Source organism: Eurypyga helias, unplaced genomic scaffold (genome assembly GCF_000690775.1).
Source record: "Eurypyga helias isolate BGI_N326 unplaced genomic scaffold, ASM69077v1 scaffold46669, whole genome shotgun sequence".
In the NCBI taxonomy this organism is placed as follows: Eukaryota; Metazoa; Chordata; class Aves; order Eurypygiformes; family Eurypygidae; genus Eurypyga; species Eurypyga helias.
The window spans coordinates 17,589-40,506 of NW_010273550.1; the positions used below are offsets into that span (position 1 = coordinate 17,589).

Sequence of the window (22,918 nt, forward strand, 5' to 3'; positions counted from 1 at the left end):
TTTAAACTATGATAATTCTTTCTCTTTTTATTTTTTTTTTTAATGGGAAGAAGGAATGTTGACCCTAAGCTAGAACTTAATTTGATTTTTTGCTGAGCCTCTCAGTGCTAGCAAACCCCACCCATGCGCTTGTACAAAAGCCCAAAGGGTAAATTAGCAGGTATTTTTACAGATCTGTCACACATTTCTACCATGCTTCTTATTCAGAAAGATGCCAAAGAACTAGAAATACATCTGCCCTTCCCTGAAATGTAGCCATCTCTGGGGTGGAATATGGCAGCAGGTATTAACATGGGAACACGGATACTAAATCCTATGTGAAAATTATGCGGGAAGTACAGAACACAGCTCACGTAGCCTCAGGCTACCCAGAAATTAGCTAAAAGTGTACATCTTTTATTTTTAATGAATGCATTTGAAATTATTGCCTGATGTGTGGCACTCCAATAAGGAACACCTCATTTGGTATTGTATCCCATTGTACACTCTCATACAGATTAATAGTGATGGCGAGTTATCTGATTTCAATAAGAAGCAGTACTAATTCATAGGTAAGATGCACAAAACCAGAACACAGTATATTTTCTTTTTCATGAAAAATGTCCTTTCTTTAAATAACATTTACAAACTACGTAGACGGTGGCCTGGCTGGCTCATGGTGCCTTCGGTTTCGCTTTTTTTTCATCTCCTGCACATGCTTCCATTTGGCACCACCTTTGTTCCGCTGCCGCCGCTTCTCCCGGTGCCACATCTGTTCACAGTACTCATCCAGGCTAAAGCTGGGGCTGCTGACGAGCTGGATATAGTCCTTGTACCTCAGCCGGGACTCCGTCAGCAAATCCCTCACCCGGCCCTCCTCATCCTCAGTCTTCTGAGTGCTTTCCATTTGCCCATTCTCAATGACGTTTAAATTCAGCTTCACGATGGTGTGGACAAAGGTGTGCTCCTGGGCTTTGCAGAAGTAGGCTCCCGCATCCCGTCTTTGCAAGCTGCGGATCAGCAGCCCGTGCTCTGTTTTGATGATCCTTTCGTCAGCCTTCAGCTGTGGGGTTGGACAAAGAAGGACATACATGGGTTTCAGTGGCAAAACCAGAAGCCCTGTCAGTGCTATACTGAGGAGGAGAAAAGGCTCAGCTGGCACATGGCATGCCCCATCCCTTGGCTGCCAGGACATGGTTGGGTATGTGCAGCTCGGACAGATACCAGGAGGTCCTTTCAAAGTCTGAGGTCTGCTCCTAACTATAGCATCTGTATCACTAACATTTCAGCATGCAGCAGTAAAAGATACACGCTGTACAGCTGAAGGGACAGACAGTAAAACTCATCACACCAAAATGCAGCAAGTTAGACTATATTAGAATCATAGAATCATAGAATCATAGAATGGTTAGGGTTGGAAGGGACCTTAAAGACCATCTAGTTCCACCCCCCCTGCCATGGGCAGGGACACCTTCCACTAGACCAGGTTGCTCAAAGCCACATCCAGTCTGGCCTTGAAGACATCCAGGGATGGGGCATCCACAACATCTCTGGGCAACCTGTTCCAGTGCCTCACCACCCTCTCTGTGAAGAATTTCTTCCTGACATCTAATCTAAACCTCCCTGATTTCAATTTATACCCATTCCCCCTTGTCCTGTCACTACAGGCTCTTGTAAAAAGTCCTCTCCCAGTACCCTTGTAGGCCCCCTTCAGATACTGGAAAGCTGCAATGAGGTCTCCTCGGCGCCTCCTCTTCTCCAGGCTGAACAAGCCCAGTTCTTGCAGCCTTTTGTCATAGGAGAGGTGCTCCAGCCCTCTGATCATCTTCGTGGCCTCCTCTGGACTCGCTCCAAGTGGTCAATATCCTTCTGATATTGAGGGCTCCACAGTTCTCCAAAGCAGCGTTACTATTTAATGCCACAAAACCCATTCATTTTTTAAGAGCTCCTCTTGAACATCCTGTAATGCATAGAATGTACTAGGGGTGCTTGTATATATCTGGAGCACTGAGTCTCTGTTACACGGAAAATAAATCAGCTACTGATTTTTAAAGTGAAATGCTGTGATTCAGATCTTCTGCAACTGGGTTGTAGAAAAGGAAGTTGATCCTGGCTTTGACTCATTAAGAAGTGATTAAAAGCACCCAAAGATATTAGACAAATACAACCCAGTTTGATTTTTTTATTGTTTTGACTTTAAGATCTATGAAGTACTTACAGAAAAAAAGGCAAAGAATGAAATGGCAAGTGAGAGGTGAAGTCTGTCAGAGTAGAACTGCAGTTTCATTTATGAATGGAAAGATTTTTAAAAATACAGCACAATCTCACATGTGAAAAATAAGGTGCACCTTAAAGTAATAACACCATCAGGCAAGTTACATACCTGGTGTTCTGAAAATTATTTCCAAAATAACCTAGGACTAAAAAAAAAAGGCATTAAAAAAAACCAAAAATACAAGATGGGGCACTGGGCACCTAAGTATTTTTGCAGCTGGGAAACAGAGAAGGTAAGCGATTTGCCAAAGACCATATAAAGATTTGTAGCAGAGGTGGTAGTAGAAAGCAGAGCCCTAACTCCCAGTGTCCGACACCAGCATTTCCTTTGAAAATGATCCTGTTCTAGTCCAAAGCGTGCTATGTTCTGCTGCCACACAGAGGCTACAGCACTGCACGGCACCGAAGGACCTGGCGTGCTGCTTGCTCAGCCTGCAGCAAAGCTGGTGCCTCAAACACAGCCTCAGCACTGCTGGTGGCATTGTTATAATGGAGAAAAACTTCAGCGCAAGGCTGAGTTTAAAAAGGGGGGGAGTGGGGGTAGAAAGAACCAACACAGAACCTGGAAAATTTCCCAGAGTGCACATCTGACCCTCCAGCAAACTTCAGAGGATGAAGATCAGGGAGGCATAAAGATGATTAAATTAGATTTATTCACAGTGGGTAAGCTACACACTGTTTCTTTATGTAAAAAGTCTGCACATGATTCCCTTTTCAACTCCATGGGAAAAAATGTATACATACATATGATTCTCCATCTGTTATGATTCTAACTCGCTAGTACTTTATCATAATAGGGTCTCTTGGAGCAAAGACATCGATGAATTGACCTCCCAGGGCTTTTTGCTTTCCTCTTTTCTAAGTTTCTATGATAATGAGTTTGGAAGGGTTAAAGAATTTGGGAGACCATTTAGAGGCCACCAGAAAAAGCAGTACATGCACAGAGAGAGATACTTTGGCTTGCTACTGTACCAGCTGTAGCAGTCTTCAGTAACAGACAGATTAGCTAGGTAGGTAGGTAAGTAGGTACATAGGTGGGTGGGTGGATGAATAGATGGAGAGATGGAAGGGTGGATGGACAGATGGATAGACAGATATGTGAATGGATAGATATAGGCCTGTGTCCTACCATTGATCTGACTGCAGCAGAGACAAGAAATCAACTGTGATAAAAGCCTGGTCAGAACGTGGCTCTGGCTGCCAGGTTCTGTGACCAAATATTTCTGACTCCTGCCACCAGTTGATGGTGTTCGGTCAACCCCGAGCTTAGTTTCCTTGTTTGTAAACTGTATATAAGCATGCCTACTTGGCACTAGCAGGGTGAAATCATACTAATTTCAGGAAATTCCTGGAAAATCGATTGTCCTGACAACAGGTGCTACATGAGCACAAAATACTTCTGATTTACTACACTGAGTTTAGACCAGAGAAATCATGCTCAAAACAAGAATATACACAGAAGATAGGAGGGAGACAAACTAGATAAGACCAATTTTCCACCTCTAAAACCTACAGCATAGAGCAGTAGTCCTCAGTTTTATGAGCTGGTGATTCTCCATTCCAAGAAAATGTACCTTTCTTACAGTAAAAACAGGAGCATCAAATGTATAAATGAATCTACAAATAAGTAGCTGTAGGCAGAAATATGTCTAGAGCAGGTGTTTCCTTGTGGTGCTGTACTCCTCAGAGAGAAGCAGGAGCAGGGGCCAGGTGGAAGTGCTTGGAGGCTTGGCTGTTGCAAAATGACAAGGAAGATCCTCTTTCTTTTGCCCCAGTTTCATGTCGACATGAAGACTCAAGTTTAAGACTTTCAGGGAAAAGGATGGGAAAGAGCAGATCATTTTCAAACATTTGGGTTTCATAAGGCACTATGCAAAGACCAAGTTCTCACATTGTCTGAGTGAAAACAGGACCAATCTCTGAGCTCGGGGCTTGATGCAGTTGCAGCAGTAGCATCTGCCTATGGGTGGCTCTGCCAGTATTGTAGTCTAGAGCGCCTTGACAGCTGTGTACCTCCTACACTTGGAAGATCTCCAGCTGGCTGTTTCGACTGGCTGGGCGCCAGTCCAAAGAGCCCACACTAGTGCTTCACCTATTTTCAGTGAAAAGAAGGCAGAATAATGGCAGATCTAGACTTAAAAAGATCACTGGACCCCCATGTCCAGCACCCTGCTACTCCTAACTATTCACCATTTGTGTAGCAGCCAACACTTTCTAGTTGTAAATGTGTTAACTGATGGATTTGTCCTCCCCCTTCCCCCCTCCGCCCCAACCTTGGGATACCTCAGAGAAAGCTAGCAGAGTCTAAATTGGTTGTGTCCCTTAATCCCAGCCCATCACGACTCCTATTTTTAATGAAGCAGCATTCTTATAGAATATCCTGTGTTAACCTTGGATATTGTTTTACGGTGACTGTCACCTCCTCCTTCTCTGTGCCTTCATTGTTCATGCCTTTCTTATCCTCTGGCAGGATGAAATTATGGCTCCGATTTCACATGTATTGAGCAACACTTCATTACTGTTTTCTTCCTTCACTTCTCTTTTTGGTATCCTGTTTATGTTGTTTTACCCATAGGTTCAGAACTCTTCCTGTCTTTCCTCTCTACTTTTCCCCCCACAGGGCTCTGGAGTTTCATAAACACCTGGCATTTCATTACTTGGTAGTAGATCTTTAACCTTTCACTTGAATGCTTAATGTGCTCCTTGATTCCTGACCTATAGATGTAAAACATATTTTATTGAATTTTCAGGTGAATGAAAAGACTAGTTAGATAAAAGACACCATTTTGGTTTGGTCAACTGTAGACTCGCTGCTCCTCCTCTCCAATATGTCATAATCAATAACTCTCCTAAAATATTTGTAAATAGGATTTAACAATTCAGAAGCACAAAGGGTTTAATGCATAAAAGCTTGCTGACGTGCTTAAATTTGAGCATACAATAAAAATTAAACATGAGAGACATAGTTTTGTTCAATAAGGAACAAATTATAAACCACAAAAATGAAGCTATTGATTAACATTAACTTGCTTTTCTTATTGGAGTGGGAATGGATTTTTAGCAATATTTTATCGACAAATTGTATCTATCATCCTTCATGATAAGCACGTAAGTTTGCCTAAATTTACATTACCTGAATTATGGCACATGCCATAGATAGTGGCTATATTTGATAATGGGAAAAGATCCCTATGCAAATAAAACACTTGATTTTCACAACCTGAATTTAAGAATAGAGGAAAAATAGGGATGGCCAATAATGATGGCAAATCTTTAAACAATCACTAAGTTGGAAAACAACCAAGGATTTGAAAGTGCTGCGGCACCAGGTTAGGTCAATGCTTTTTGTCCTTCGTTAATGATGTGTTTAGATAGCTCCCTCTTTACAAATAATTCACATGTCAACTCTTTCACAGTTAAAACACTGCACCTGTCTGGGAGAAGAAAGTGGCTTCAAAGCCTGCCTTCCCTCATTAATCAACATGTGAAAAAATGTTAGAGGTAATACTGGACTGATCATGGGTTAGCTGCAAGACCTGAACAAATTGAGAGGAGGAGAAAGGAGAATGAGGAACATTTGCTGAGAATTCACGTTCATCTTTGTTTTTCTATTGTTTGGTTCTTCATCCTCATCATTTGACTGGAAATAAAGATCACTGGAGTTGTCTGACATTGTTATTACACATTAATTTATTTCTTCTGTACTGGGAAAATAATAATTTATGTCCCACTCAGCTGTAGAGTTGTTTGGTTTTGTGTGGGGTTTTTTTTGTTGTGGTTGGGTTTTTTGGTTGGTTGGTTTGAGGGTTTTTTTTTAATTTTTAGTTATTTACCAAGAAACCACAGGAAAAATGAAGAATGTTTTGCTGGTACAATGCCCTTATGGAGACACACGCTTCCTATTATCTTCAAGGTGAAGCTAACTTATTCTTGAGACTAAATTTTAAATACACACACACACACTCCGAGTATATCCAAATCAAAGTAGAAATGTCACATGTTGTATCTCAGTCCAGAGTTACCTGTTTTTTTCCCCAGGAGACTGTCAAAATTTTAGTCTTACTTAAGAATGTCAATGTACTAGCGAAAAATAAAACGCATTTAGTCATATAATAAAGTAACAGAGTGAGAGCATGAGAGATGTAAGTTGTCCCTAGGCTGCAGAATGAATCTCTCCTTATATTTCCCCCTCCTGATCTCTTTCATATCGACCTAAGGGTTCAAACACTGAACTACGCTTCTCTAACAAAAAGTACGTCTGGAAACTCAGACCTTGGTGTATGTACTCTTCCTTACTCAGCTCTCGTCCAACTCCTGGATTTTAGGGCTGGCACTGAATCTCTGACCTTTTTTCATGAGATGACGGTGACCAGATATTTGTGACAAAGAAAATCACCACCATGATGCATAAATCTCCAGCAACAATATGGAAACATGTCTTGGATAGACTGAAAAAATGTCGTCTCAGTCTGGCTAAAATGTGGAATGAAAACGTCTCTTTGTGCTGAATGGGGGAGCTAGGTCACAGTCTTGTGCCTAGCAAGATGTCCTGTCCAAGAGTGGGTCAAACTCTTGTACCTCCCAAACCATCAGATGGTCATTAAGCTGGGTCCATCAGAAAAACACAGCCCAGGGCTGTGGGGCAGGAATATGGAAACGGTGAGAACCACTGAAAAACAAACTGGAATGTGCTACTGCCTTTCAGGGGATTTATTTTCATGCCCAGGTATGGATAGAGCAGGAAGGAGAGAGTTAAAAGTGATCCACACCTATTCTGTCACTTCGGAACATATGGTTTGTTCTGTCCCCTGCAAGGGGAGGTGGCAGCTTGGCAAATGTGGAACTGCAGGAGACACAGGGTGAAATGTAGCCTAAAGAAGTGGAGTTAATACTATTCAGAGACATGGGGAACAAAAACTAATGACTTAGTAGGGAGTCATGCATTTTTTTTGCAGTCCTGACACCTATTATATACATAGCATAACACAAAGATTTTTTTTTGAGAAATAAATATCTGTTTTAAGCTTCAGAAAAATTCAGCAGTTTAAGACATTACGAACAGATGATGTTCTCACTTTTTTTATGAACTCCAGCCATCAAAATGCTCTCCCTCCTCTCAGTGACTAACCCAGCACGAACAGGAACAAACATGATCAATTGTGCGAGCAACACTAAACACAAAAGCACTACATATTTGACTCCTGACCTTAAAACAGCCCCATACTACAGGGAAATGTCCTCCCACTGGCAGCAAAATGACCTGGTGACAGCTCCTGTACCACAGGAGATCCTGTCCCTCCCCACAGGTTGCTCTGCCTGGAAGTCACATTCTGAACCATGACCCTAAGGGTGAAATGTCAGGGACATCCTGCTGAGCCAAATGCTTCCCACCTAGTCTGGATTTTGCCCTTTTCTTTCCCGCAGGAAACTCTAGTGCATGTCCGGGACAGTGCAAAGCCATCTATTTGTAAAGCCAGGTTTAAAGACTTGCTGAGACATTACAGTTCCAGCCCTGGAACTAAAAGTCCGTAACCTAAGTTCCAGGTGCATGGAGTGATTTGCAAAGCATGGTATCGTCATCACAATAAGTTACACCACTACGACATGCACTAAAATAACGGACGGTGTTATTTGAGAAATCTGCTGCAGCAAGGGAGAGAGAGAGTAGAAAATATAATTGTAATGGGAAAAGTTAAGGTAAGGCATTGACTGAGCAAAGATCAAGCTACACATTAAAAATGACCGCACTGTTTCTGTCACATATGGTATTTTTGTCAAACTGAAGTACTTTTAAAGGAAAGCCAATTATTCTGACAGTCTTTAGATTTTTCTAGGAAAGCCTGCAATTAGGCTCTAATACTGATGAATTCATTTTCACTGATAAGTCAAACTGGAAAACCTGAAAATCTCAATTTCTGAATCCCCCAATTAACAAAGGATTACATCTTAACCTGCAAATTCTCTCTCATAGGAGGAGTGATTGTTCAGCATCTCTAAAGAACCAATCATTAATTTAGGCAGCCATATATGAATTTAGGAATTTAACTTTAAGTCCATGCATTTGAAAACATAGCATTTCTAGATTAATATTTTTATCTTAAACAATAATCAAAAAAGCTTCTTTATTTTTTCCTTCTGAAAATGAAATTCCTCAGTATAATTGTATAAGATTGGCAAGCTGAGTTTGCTCAGGAGTGCAAATTTTTATGACTCTGGAACTAACCTAGGTCAAAATACTAGAAATTCTCTTACTATAAGAATTTTCTGGCAGGAAAGAAACAAAATTAATAGCTATAAACTGTCTATAAGTGTTCTGATCCTGTAATCATCAATGTGTGCATATGCATTTATATAAGCTGTTATCTTCAAAGACTGAAAAAAAATATAGAAAAATAAACTAACAAAACCACCCTAAGGAACTGTGGAACATGTGCTCCAATTTCTATTTTATCAAAGCTAGATCATGAAAATACTGCTATGGCTTTGGAGACAATATGTGATAAAAAGCTATTTGCCTACTGTTAGCATTCATAAAGCAGAAAATCTGTCTGCAGATTTCTCCTTCAAATTCTCTTCTAAATTTGCCTCAAAGGTTAATCTAGCCTTTTAGCAAAGCTTTACTTTCCTCATACAAACAGATGTCAGACTGTTTACGCAGAGCAAGCCCAGTAAACACTGCTGTGGAAGGCTGCTAATGTTCAAGGAGATATGCTGTGTGCTTGCTGGAGCTTCAAATGCCACCACACATATGCACACATTCCCTTACTCTCTCAACGTGCACATCCTTGGCAGTATGGGACATCACCCTGCCTGGGTAGGTGGCGTTTGGCCCAGAACAAGCTGCTACTCAGGGACAGGTCAGTGCCACACTAAACCTTTTGGAGATACAAAGAGTGGCAAAAAAATAATATAGCCTTAATTTGGGCTATTCTATATAGGTTAGCTTGCCCTAACTTGGTTCAAAAGTTGGTTTGACCTGCAGTGTGTTCTACAATCAGTTAAGAAAGATAGCTTGAGCTTGGCTTCCTGACCTTCAGAGGCCTATCTGAACCTGTGATTTATAAGAAAATCAAATGATATATTTTTTTCTTCTAATTTGACACAGATATAACACAAAAGCAGTCATTCAAAAGAGGCTTTCGAATCTTGAAAGTGTGACTTCTTATGATACAGAAATATTGCATTCTCCACAGGGAACTGGCTGCTTTACACGAAGTTTGTAGCTGCTCTTGAGAAGCTCAGGCACATGCTATAGTTGCAATACATTATTTCAAAAATTATTGTCTCCTCAAAACTTCACATAACTTCCTGTACAGAATGCTCCCCGCCACCCCCCACTCCCAAACCCCTGTTAATTATCTGCTTAAATTTACTTTAAAAATTAGTCTTAAACAGGTGGTTAGAATTTAGTGAGTACTTTACTTGTCTCCCTGATAAATATGTAAGTGCATTTACAAACTGCTGCCTGAGGGAAACAGGGTGCAGAGTGTTCTGTACAGGACAGTTAAAGGTAAATCAATTAAAGCACAAACAATGAATGTCCATAGGTCTTTAACAGCTGACACACTTATAGCTGGGTTTGGGTTTTCACTTCAACCACCTGTGGCTGAGAGCGTGCTTGGCCAGCTGATCAGAAGATAAAATGTTTTTACAAGTATGGACTGTAATGAAGGTTAGAGGTGGTATTTCAAACCAGTAATCTCTTTCTTTTGGTGTTTACACCATGTTGTGGGAATTACTGGGTCTATAAATGCATGAAGTTTTTATTCTCAGCAGAGGAAAGATTCTTTGCCAATCCAAAGCATGTGTAAGCGAAGGGAAGTAAATTAAAAGTACTGCAGTGTCATAGTCAAAATACGGCCTTGCAGGGTTTTTTGTTTTATCTGGTGGAAAATCAGAAGTGCCTTGTATCCCCTTAGTCTGGCTTTCTGGGCCAAGTCATAACTGGGGTTGCAACTTCGGGACTACTGCCATGAGTCACATCCCATGCGAGGTGATGCTCGCATGGGCACCTGCCCTGGCCTTCATCTCCCCCACTTTGAGAAGGAACCAGCACATTTTCTGCACTGTGAAAGTCTCATAGGATGAATTATTATTGAAAGTGGAAGACCGGTTGGGTGCTTGATAGTTCCTGTCATTTAAACTAACTTTTGTCTTGGATGAACATTTAACAAAAAAGCATATCTAACACCTGGGACCAGCTCTTTTGAAAGGGCAGTTCTTTTTCCTTCTCCTTCCCTGTTGCCATGGTTGCCATCACAGCAGGACTTGGCCTCAAACACAAAATCACTCATGTAAGAGAAAGGCTATGAAAACTCTTGAGGTTTGAAACACTCAAACCCAGTCCAAACCAGTCCCAGCATATTGACCTTTGGGCACGTCAGAGAGTCCCTTTGTCACATGCTCAGACAGAAATTAGCAGGAAATTGTACAGGGAGTACACAGGGACCTAGAGTCTTCTCCAGGGCTTCTCTACCACTGAGGAGCCCAAACTATCTCCTGTAGGAATTAAGGGCCATCACAAGTCTCATCACTTTCTACTCCAGGCACAAGGTGCAATTCTTTACCCTGACATCACTGCATCAGTGCAGAGTCCCATTTAAGAAAAATTCTCAGAATCTACTAACAAGGAAAAAAGCGAATAAAAAGCTTTTTACTGCACAGACCATGCCTTCTCTGGGGAGAGATGGAGAGAAGCAGCAAGCCATACGTGCAATTCTCAGCTACAATGCTTAACATGATAAGGGAATGCAATCAAACACTAAATGGAACAGAGATTCTATTAAATCAAAGGGTTTTGAACATACACAGAAGTAGTTGCTGTGTTAGTTACTAGACAAAAAGGATTTTTTCAGTACTTTCATTTTTTACCACTATTTAAAGCCCAATTTATATTTCTCTTTTTTTTTTTTTTTACCAGAATGAGCATGTAAGTCAAAATAAATATCTGAATCTGCTTAAGACACAGTGCAAATGGCTTCTCTCTTCCCCACTGCATGCCCCAAATGGTGATACCAGAATGCTATGTGATACCTAAGGTGAGGCAAGGAAAAGTAAAACATGGACTAATCCCAGTAACTCCTGCCTTTCAATGCTCAGCTGAATTCTCTATAGAGGAAACATTCCTTGATGACTATAACTTACCTCTTCTCTATGTTCTTCTCCAGAGCGCTGAATGTACCACCTAATAGAGGCTTGCTGGGACTTAGGAATACATTCCAGAAAAGTTGAATTAAATTCAATGCCAAAAATCACCTTTTCATCAGCAGTTTCATGACTAATGCCTGGAAAGCAAACATGGTACAGGAGATTAACCCTGACCTGGTTTTTAAAGCAATGGGAAAATAGCCTGATTCAGAACAGATGCTATAAGAGCAAGTGAATTATAAAAAAGCAAAAGGAAACTTAACTTTTAGCTTAAACTATAACTATGAGGATTTAGAGGCGGCTGCTAACCTTCCTTCGTGCAACTGTTTTTTAAGGAGGTCAATAAAATCTATATCACAAGCTTGCTCCATTTTAAAGTGGGGGCTTCCACTTTGGAGAAATTTAAAATCTGACCTGTATTTTTCCTTTAAGTAATGCAACTACTAAACCTGAGCTAAAGCTGCAAAAGGTAGATTGTACGGTCTGGTTTGTTCATCTCAAACACCTTAAAGGAGTCACAGGGCTAAAGTAAACTGAAATTTACCTTTCTTCTGTACAATTTGAAATGCTGTGTAGTATGTTTCAGACCAAACACTGAAGGAGCCATAAGCAGATCTGGGCTCCTTTCTTGGCCTTCTGTAAACCTGAGCAAGTAAACTCTAATCTCTGCATCTCCATTTCCCTTTCCATTCTGTTTTATCTGTGTCTTATCTGCCTTACCATCACACTAAAGCTCTTTCTTATGCCCTGCCAATAACAGAAAGGAAGGTGAAAGCAGTGGTGTCTCCTAAATCAAAAGTTAGCTCAACAACAATATGAATACAATTTTGGATTGTTTTTTCAATATAATAAGTACCTATATGAGATCGACAGAAATTCAAGCTCTCTACATTAAATGCTTTTCTTATATTTCACTGTGCCACTGAGATTTCAGTAGAGCCAAACAACTTCATGCAGCCAATGAAGTCTCTGGGAGGGAATCTCACACAGTGGAACACTGAATTTAAATAGGTTTTGGGGCCATAATGTTATTAATTATAGCAAATGGCATAAATATGCCAAGAGCCTGGAGTGGCACAGGTCAGTTTTATGGTTTTATAGCACACAGGGGTCATCCTCAGATGGATAAAATTTCTACTGGTGGTGCTACATCAGGGCAAAGCATTATTACCAATTTCTGTGCTAAGTCATTTTGCATTTGTTTAGTAAAGCCAACTCTTCCAGTATTTCTTTATCCTTCAAGGAAAATGTGACATTGTCAGCCCTTCTGCTAGGGTTTCTATAACCTTGAGCTTTTCACAGTCTCAGATACCACTGTCTGGAGAGCCATGGTAAGCAACAAGCAGGGAAAGTCTGACTCTTGGGAATGAACAGGATCTTTGTCATTTACTTAAATGGAAATGAGATTTTACCCTGACTTTTTAACTACATCTGCAAGCACACATGTACAGCAAGAGTCCTCTAGACTGTGCAACAGACTTAAGTCTTTGATCCTGTGGCAAGCAGCTCTGATTTCTGCAGTAACTCACGCCGAGATCTGCGGCAGGCATCCAGCACCAGAGTGGCACGAAAATAACCAGAGATCAATGGAAAGTGGTGGCTCGTCCCGAACCAAACGTTCAGCACAGCGATACAATCAATACTGTTTTGACTGGGTTGTTCACTTTAATAAGCGGCTAGAAGAGCCCCAGACAAACCCAAGCTTGGTTTTGAATGCTTTTCATTTATTTTACGCTGCCGCAGACATTGCCGCGCAACCGCAGGATTTCATACTGACAGTGCTCGCTGTAAGAGAAGTGCTCCAGTTGCCAAAGGAGCAAGCCAGACCCTTTGGCATTTGAAAAGAGGGTGTGGGAAAAGGAGGGGGGAGCCAACAGGGAGAGGGGGGTAGGCTCTTGTTAATAACAGGAGTATTTAAGTAGCTGCGGGGAAGGGAAGGGGCTGGCTTGGCAGCTGGAGCTGGGCTTTGGGACTTATGTCAAATGTATGTGGCAGAAGGGGAGAGGATGGCGTGTTCCCCGTTCATCCCTGCGGGTTTCCTCGTGGGACCATCTCCCCTGTTTCTGGGTGAACAGATGTCCTGGTACCTACTTGTAGGGATGTGTGTGAGGTTTTTGCATTGCAGGCACATCTTTCTCCCCTGGGTGAATGCTGGGGAGGGTCACCTGTAAGGGATGCAAGGGTGCTGTCCCATGCTGGCTACCCCTTATCAACCCCGGCTCCCCAAATTTAACTGTGGGAGGAGTAATGTATACGAAGCGTGGGAAAGGCAACTACTTTTAACAGTGTTATTCAGTCAGGCTCAGCAGGTTTTCACAGACAGTGACCCTTACAGTAAACTCTGTTGTCAGAATGACTAAAGAGTAAGAAAGACGCAAAATACTCACTGTCTTCCACATCCCAGCATTGTGCAATAGGGTCTCCATATTTGACATCTTGCCTTCTGGCTCGCCTATGGGAAGAACATGCAAACTTGTAACACTTCAGGCGTAATTGCTGGAATTCAACAACAAAATACAGAGGAGCTCAGCAGATGTGGATTCACATTGCTCCCACCCTACTGCTGACAATTACAGTCTTAACTAAAACCAGCCTCACCCTCAAAGCAGCATGTGGCCTAGAGAGATTTGTACAATTGACATCAAGAGAAGGGCCTGTGATTTGGGAAAACCACTGGGAGGGGAAAGAGAAAAAACTGCCTAGAATAAAGAGTGTGCAGTGTAGTGACAGAAAGAGCATCTAAACCTGCTTTTGGAACATGGGGCACAGGTTTCCTGGTGGGATGGACTGTCTTGAAACCTAAAAACATCCTTAATGTTGTATGTCATGGAAAAAATCTGAGGTTCAACAGGTGATATTAAAAATGTAGCTCATAATCAGACCAAGGTAATACTGACTAGTAAACCAATCATTAAAATAAGAGAGAAAGACATATGTTTTAGTTTGGCAGCAATCATTTGACAAATCTTATTATCTTTCATGTTTATGGACAGAAAAATCGCTTGAGACAATGCTCTGAGACGATCCGCTGCCTTCCACAACTAACTTGCTTGCTAATCCTTGGGTGTGTTACTTAAACTCACTGTGATTTACTGTAATTTCAGTGTAATAGAATTAAAAAAAAAGGTAAACTTTTCCTCTGTGAATGTTTGCATTTATCTCCCAAGAGCTACAAAAAAAGTTGTATTTTAAATCTTTAGTGGAAGAATTGGAAACCCAGCGAGGAACTGGTTCCTCCCTCACAGCCACACTGGAGATAACAGGAGTGGGACCTCTTGTGTGCAGAGCAATGTATCATCAGGAGAGCGGGTTCTTGAGGCCAAGCTGTCCATTGTGGTAAAAGCTGTAGACATGCTGGAAGCAGAGGCTACTGCACACAAGAAAAATATTCAAGTAACTGATGTACTGGAGGATTCCCAAGGCCAGTCACCCATTCCTTGTTTTAGAGACACAGACTTTTGGCCTTCTCACCAAACTGCACATCTGTTAAAAAGCATGGACCATCAATCTCTGTGTCCCAGCTCACCTCAGGCTTCAGCAAGCTGCATGTGTCACTAACTTTGCAGTGAGCCTGAACACTTGCCTTTCTCCTTTCACTTATGTTTGTCTGAATTTAGTTTGGTTTGGCTTTAAGGGAAAACACATAAAGCTCCTTGACACCATGACATGATAACCTATGAGTCATTAACCTCAGTTGTTTGTCTAATTGCTCAGGTTCCAGCCCAGCAACCGCTAAGGTAGAAAGTCTTATTCCAGAGCCTGAGCTCAGACTGCAACATCCAACCCTCACTGTAAGAATTACTGTCAGGAAGACTTCATCTAAAGGGGAATGAAGAGTCTGTGAAGGACTATGGCTCAGTAAGAGAGCTCAGAGATCTGGCTAAACCAGACAAAAACTTCAAAGGACACATCCAGCAACTTACTACTGCAGTACAGGTACTGCAGTGCTAGAGCCTGCAGCATGCTCTCCCTCCACGCAGTTTCATGCTGCTGTCCTGGCTGGTCAGTTCAGAAGTTCGTATGAAGCTTCTTTCACTGTGGAAAATCTGCTCCCAGTGCTATCAAATCACAGTACTTAAATCTCTGTTTCCCTCTCATGGCTAGACCACAAATACAAATGACGAGAGTGACACTCTGGGTCATTATATGGGTTGGTTAAATCAGACAGGAGAAGCTTGTTCCTTTAGATCAGGGAATTAATTGTATTTTAGTATTAGCCACTCTGGCATACTATGTTAACCTTTGTTTTATAATTACAGGGGTGCCTTATGCAAATGCAGAAACTTGAGAGGCTCTTGCATCCACAATCTGGACCTCCATCTGAGCATCTGATGCCTTAAAGCATCCAGCATAAAAAAGGTGATACATTTATGATGTTAACTGCAGTAGCTGAGTTACTGTCACATTCACTTAAGTAAAGTTGTCTTCACAGCTCTTTGAGCAGAAACGTGAAACACGGCCAGAGTATGATCAACTTTTAAGTCAAATGACATGCTAAGTAAAAAAGGCAGCACGTTCTGACTGGGAACCTCTAAAATTCTTGCAAGCAGCAAGTTTTTTTACAGCATGTTGGATTTTTTTTTTTTCTTACCTTTTAGAAGTGGGGGCATATCTGGAACACGAGTTTCCATCCCATGCACAGTATGGGTCTCTGGCAAGACAGCAGTCTGCACAAGCCTTCCCATACGTGTGACATCTGTGCAGAGAGAGCTGAACCAATCCATCCCTGGAACCAATGTACAATTGTTGCTGCAAATCAGGCAAAGCGAATGAATTAGGAGTGTTCTCCAAGTAGCCCATTTAAACAGTTCCCTTCTTCAGTGCCACGCTTGCAGACTTTCAACCTTGTCCCAGATTTTACAAAACGAGGGGGAATTCCTCCTTTACCATAACATGTTTCTCAAGGCTCGGCGGGAACTGGCCAGTCCCCATCAATCCCTGACAACTCGGCAGAGAGGAAAGGGGACTGCAGTCCTGGAAAGACAGCAGCACTCAACACCCTTACACCTCTAGATTTGTGCTGTAAGAAAAAATCAGAAGCAAACCATGGAAAGAATGGTTTAATAACACATTTTAAAATAAGTGGCTGAACAGCCATGATGTTAAGACTCTGAGAACTAGGGATGACCTTGTGTGAATAAACCTGCATCTTCTGTTTCTGATCCTTAGGTAGGATGGGGATAATATTACTTCGCTCTCCCAATGTGTGAGCAGATTGCCTGTTGAGACAAGGGTGGTCCAAGAGCTTGCTGATGAGCCGGGGCTGGCTCATGCAATACTTCCAGCTGGCCTGCCACCTTTTTTCAGGGGAGATGGGACCCAGCTGTGCTGTGCGTGCCTGAACAGCAAAATACCTCCTCCTGTGTGAGGGAGTCGTGTTGTGCCGGAGCTGCTCTGGCCAGTTCTGTGGGGCAGGAAGGATGGTTCTGGTGTCACGCTGCCTCCTGAACGTGCACGTAGCCATCATAGAGCTCGGAGCTGCCATAAAATCGTTTCCTATCAGGAGATTCCCAACTGGCTCCTGTGACTGCCAGAGCTGGACCACCCAGATTTAGACTGCAATTTTAGAGGAGGGGTACTGATTTTTAGTCTGTGTGCACACAAATTTAGCACAATGAGGCCCTGATGTCTCTTGACTACTAATAAAAATAACAACAATAATAGTAATAATAATTTATTACTAGATTGTAAAGAGACAAGTATTTCTGGTGTCCGGAAAAAGAGTGTTGCATTGACTTAATCCACAAATCCCACTACCATATGACTAAAGATTTATTTCCATGAATAATAACCAGCTTGGGTACACAAATCACCATTTGTAAGCAATGTGAATTAGGCAGGCAAACAAGTTCAAATGCATCTCCTTCTTTCCAGATAGGCTTTAAGAGTCATCCGTGGAAAGTTTGGCCAGTAACTAACAGGCAGCACCTGAAAATAACAAGCCAAGTGTACCATATACCCTGCAGTAATTAAATGAGCTTGTGATTACCTGCTTCTGAGAAATCTCCATGGTCGAGATAAACGAAGGGTGCTGAAAAATGAAATAGTAAGCTGCATTAGTTTACACTTTCCCCATTCTTAATGAAAATGAGAAAAGAACCTAACATACAAAAAGCAAATAAAGTTACAGATTCATTTGCTTGGTTTAAACAAATATTAAACCCCAAACCTTAAAAATCACTAAATTCGTGTTTCCAAAAATACCTCCCATAAATTTTCCATGCGGCTTATGAGACGAGTGACTTTAATTGTCAGAGTTTGCAATCTATCCCATCCCGGAGACCGGTAATGAGCCTTCACATCAACTTAACTTCTTATTAAGCACTATCTGAAAGGATTAGATGGCATTTAAGGGATACATAGGCAGATCCTCCGCATCAGGATGTCTTTCACTGCTGTGACAGTGAAATTTTTGCCAGTGACTGATGTAAAAACAGGCAGAGCATTATCTATTGCCTAAAAGAAGATAATTAGTCTAAGCCTATTGTTTAATGTTAATGCTGTTCGAGGAAATAAGGGATGTTTTTTCAGCCATTCACTCCCTTCAGTTTTCTGGATTCAAAAACATAGAGGTAGGAGTTATAAAGGTTACCAATAAAAACGTGAAGGAATGCATACTAAACAGGAAGAGAGTAATCTTTTTTTTTTTTGTCTTAAATATGATATGGTACATTTGCCCTCGACGTGATGTTTTAAGAATGCAGCAAATTCGTGCACATAATGAAACTACTGATTACTTGGCAGGCCACTGAGTAATCTTGAAATTTTCAAAGTGATATTTATAATTGGTGTCCAAGACACTGGGAAGAAGACCTGGAGATCCTTTACATCAAAGTTTCACTGTACACCTGACATATCAAAAGGGATATGGAGAAATACATTCTTTGAAATAATTATTAAAGATCCTGTCCTTACACTTGGAAAACACTGTCTCTAAGTCCCAAATTAATTTATTTAGTATGGGCAGAAATGCTGGCTAAGACCTTGTACAGCACATAGGAGAGAGGATGTGTGAGAAAGTGATCAAAATGCCATGGATGCAGATAAAATCTAATGAGAATGTAAAGTGAAAACTGAAGAAAAGCTATACAAAGTGAGAAAAAAAATAGAAAAATGAGATGCAAAGAATGAAGAAGGAAGTACCACATGAAACAAAAATCAAAAGGGAAGACACTGGTCTCCATTTTCCTACTGTAATGCTATATCGATGTCAGCTCCCTCAGCAGCCATGATGTTAATCAAAAATTCTGTCTGTGCAACAGAAAGGAGGTTTGGACTTTTTACAAGCTCTTTTTATGAAAAGATCATTGGGTTTAGCAGGGTTCCAGTTACTTTTCTTCGTTATCACTCAGCCAGAATAACCAATTCAAAATGGCCAAAAACGTTGAGACAGCCTTCACTGATAACACGTCAAAACTAGCTTTGTTTTGTTTTCTTTGTTTTCAATTTATTTTAAAGAATTTATCTAAATCCATTGAATTTGTTTGTTTGCTTGTTTGTTTTTAAAAATTTTTAATTATAGTAAGAATAGGCCAAAATCTGAGACAATAGAAAGATTGACATTAAAAATAAAATACTACTACTACTAAAAAAATTGAGCACATAATAAGATTTCAGACTAGAAGAAGGCAGGATAAATGAGACTTTCTATGAGTTTCAAAAATCATGGCCTGTTTGGTTCTGGATTTTTTTCAATTGACTTACCCAAAAATACCAAGGCATTTAAAAATTTACATAGTGTCCCTCTGGAAACTTGAATGAGTTCAGGTAAACACACAACCAGACAGACAAAGCCTGTTTGGGCCTTAAAGTCCCCTGAATAATATTTAATTGATGTTGTGGCTGCTAATGCTTACCTTGAATATTTGCAGCTCTTCCAGGACCACCTCCTCCTTAGTCCACTTCTCCTTTGTGATACTCACAACTTTCAAGACTGTGCCTATGTCTGAAAAAGATGTTCATCATGTAAAACCCACAGTTCTGTTTCAGTACATATGTGCCACTCCATTTCATGCCCTGAAGATAAAGCTAGTGCATCAAGGATGTAGCCTTCAAACAACATCTACCCCTATCTGCATCTATTGCTGTACAGATAGCTCTCTACATCTATGGTTTTACTGTAGGGCTGAGCCAACACAACTGTAGCCTGCTCCTGGCAAGGACAATCCAGCTCTCCTATTACAAAAACACACACACAAACACAGGCAAGAACGTCCATGCTGCCAGCTAGAAGTTTCTGCGCATTTCCTTGAGCCAGAATTGGGGCCCATCTGACCCCAGAGAGATACAGCTTAGGGGACTAAATTGGCAGAAAATTATTTCCTATTTTTTATAGAATCAATTTTCATTCAGTGTAGCACCTTAATCAAAAGTAGGATTTATTTTACTGTAGAGAGTTAAGCAATGGACTTTTTTTTCATTTATATTTTCATTTTAGGGAAATCTGTGAATAAAATCTCCATTCAGCATCAAAATCTTGATTTATCCATTATATAAATTACTTCCTTGGAGTTATCTAGAGATTTTTTTTTAACTTAAATTTTTTCATCAATTTTAACTTGAATTCCTGATTGGTGAAAAAAAATTTATCTCGGACCATTACACACTGGTGAATCTTGAATGGCCATAAAAAGACCCCTTAAAAACTGCTCAGGAGAAGTGGACTGTGTGCTGGGATGTGCAGCGTGGAAATGACACAGCACAGCTTAGTCCTAAGCACTATGCATAGTACTGAAATGATGAAAAATAATACATTATAATGGAAAGAATGACATTTTCATTCTTGTTTTCCCAAACTACTAAAGATCATATTACTAATCAAGGCCAAAAGTATTTCAGTTTGCCTTATGTACTACAGCCCTTTTTCTGTTTGTTTGTTTGACATAATTGCCAAAGCCTGCATATGTACAAGTTGGTTGCATACGTTCAAACCTATAATAAGCTTCTGATTTTCTGCTGCTCAAAATCTCCTTGTTTATTTGTTATCTCTGTATTCAGTCTCTCTATATAATATTTGAAATTTTATCTTCAAGTTTCTTTTTTTCCATAGGATGAGTTTAGTTGATAAAATAGAACAAAAACATGTGCTTCTGGGAAAGAAAACTGACTTTTAAGAAAGGCACTGCAGACAAGTAACTGTCTGCATATTATGGAGTGCCACCTAGTGACTGCACGGTACATGCTGGCCTTGACACCTCTAAACCGGACGATTTACTCTGAAAGAATTAGCATTAGTGCTGGGTGGTAACAGTTAACCTGGGAATACTCGAGTTGCTGGACTCTCAATATAGTTTTATTCCTATGACAAATAATATAGTGGAAGATAAAAAAACATCTGAAAGCAAACTCTATGGCACTAAAAGAATATTTTGTACATTTTAACTAGAGAAAACATCATCCTGGACAGCTAAATTTTAAATCAGTTTTTCTCACAATTTCAGAAGAAAAGTAAGTTTTAGTGTGTATACCCAAGTCCTAGGCATCTGACAGCTTGGAAGTGTGTTCCCTTTCCTTCTCTGTGGACTATATTAAAGATTGCATTCAGAAAACAGCAAGGATTTTCTGACATCAGAGCCAAAGCTAATTGCCAGCTGCCTTAGGCAGCAAAGGAGCAAAGAGCACCTTAATGTTGGTTTTTATGAAACAGCTTTTCTCTCTGACACCACTGTACTTGACTTGTGGGGATCAGAGAGGGGCTCTCACACCATCTTTTTGGAAAAGAAGAATTGTGATAGGGATTGAGCTGAAAGACACACATCGTCCAAGAGAGTGGCTGTGTCTGGACCCATCTGTGTGGTAACACAGCCGGGAAGCTTTTGAAGGCTGAGACAACCCACACTTTATATGAGGTGATGCTCTATGACCATACATTCCTTTCTCCAAATCACTTCAGCGTATCAATACCTATCAAGCTACACTATATGACACCAAATTTGCTTATAGGCAAGATAAAATGCTGTGCAGCCCAACAGCACTGGACTGGGGTTCAAACAGAAATCATTATTTCCCTGCCGCTCATGGCAATAGCTCCTCCCTTGGACAAATCTTTCCACCTCCATGTACCTTAGTTACACCTGCTGTGAGATGGGGATAATGGCAATGACTTCCTTATTAAAGCATTCAGATCTACCAGTGAGAGTTGCATTATAAGACCAATTATTAGTGAGAGAATGTCAAATTGCGGATAAAGAACAAGAAATTCCAGTGGAGTAAGATGGTAGATCATTACTTCAGAAATGTTATAAATAGGTATGTTAATATTTCTTAACATACCATGCTGTTGGGTGATTCATCCAGTGATTCTAAACTTAATTACTATGCAAAACCAGAGTTTTTCCTTAAGGCATAATACTATCATAAAAATGTAAATAGATCAATAATTATCCATTAAAAATTGCAAAGCAGGTTTCTTTTCTGACAGAGTAGTTTAACCTCTGTCTGTTCAATCCTCATCCTCTTGTTTGGAGATATTAATGTTGCTAAGTTATATCTTTAAAATTATTTAAGTGGAATTGTTGCCTTAGGCTCACTTTTAAATCTTTATTAACTGTTCAATGTCACATGAGATTTAACTCTGAAGCACCATGTCACTACTGATAAGAGGAAGTACTCCTTGAAGTTATTAAGGTTTAGGTTTTTTTAGATTTTATTTGGTTACTGATGTGCTGCCAGCAGGACTACCATGTAATGTAAAGACAGGTACTGAATGGTACTCAGAGGGTAAGAAAGTCTGTGTACTCTGACCCTTAACTGGTTTATCACCTAGGGACCAGGAGGCAATAAAATCCCAACAGTAGTATCTCAAGAATGGAGAAATTAATCTAATCTTAGCATTTGCATGAAGAACTGGCACAGAATTAGGAGCATCTAAATGCTACCCGAAGCTACATGTGACGGAAGAAGATGTTAAATCAACAGGTGTATTCAAGACCTGCTGGACTAAAATTGTTCTTAAAGGCTGTGGTTTGTGCAGAATGATAGTGGAAGTGCTCTCTCATACCTGTTCCTAGGAAAATAACATCATATTGTCCATCCTCTGCCATGACGTGATCCACCACAATCTGAGTCAGACGATAGTCCACGTTGATTCGAGTGAATACTGGTGCTCCCGTCACTGGGTAAACGGATTTGTACATCAGTGGGTGGCGTTTAATAAAGCTAATGACTTCATCGGGAAAGTCTCTGGTAGACTTTATGAGCGGGTCATAGGTTTTGCTTGGACACTGAACAAAAGGGAGGGAACAAGATGACAGGAATATTAGGAAAGAAGTACAAGTAATCTGCAACCTTCTTTGTGTGGTAGGAAAGCTGCCTGGTCCCGATCAGCTATATCGGTTTGTAAAGCACACTTGCCAGTGTCGGGTAATTTGTTTTACAATTGAAAAAGCTCAGTGTTTATTTGAAAGCATGGGAGCACGCTGGTGGTGTGTGCTCCTTTGGTTCTTCAAAGGGTCATTTTCTCCCTCCTTTCTCCAATCTCTCTTCATTTTTACCTCTCTTCAAAAGCTCTTCCCCTTCA

The 22,918-nt window shown here is 40.7% G+C and overlaps 1 protein-coding gene across 1 annotated transcript; it reads right to left on the reverse strand.

Annotated features, from left to right (window-relative positions):
* Positions 1 to 235: 235 nt before the first annotated feature.
* On the reverse strand, positions 236 to 22,622 carry LOC104515511 (semaphorin-3D; the record flags this gene model as incomplete). Its single annotated transcript, XM_010159509.1, has 7 exons — positions 236 to 1,042; positions 11,398 to 11,537; positions 13,788 to 13,852; positions 15,992 to 16,149; positions 17,390 to 17,431; positions 19,257 to 19,345; positions 22,400 to 22,622. Coding segments are annotated over 7 exons (1,131 nt in total), but the record flags the coding sequence as incomplete, so codon positions are not given.
* Positions 22,623 to 22,918: the final 296 nt, after the last annotated feature.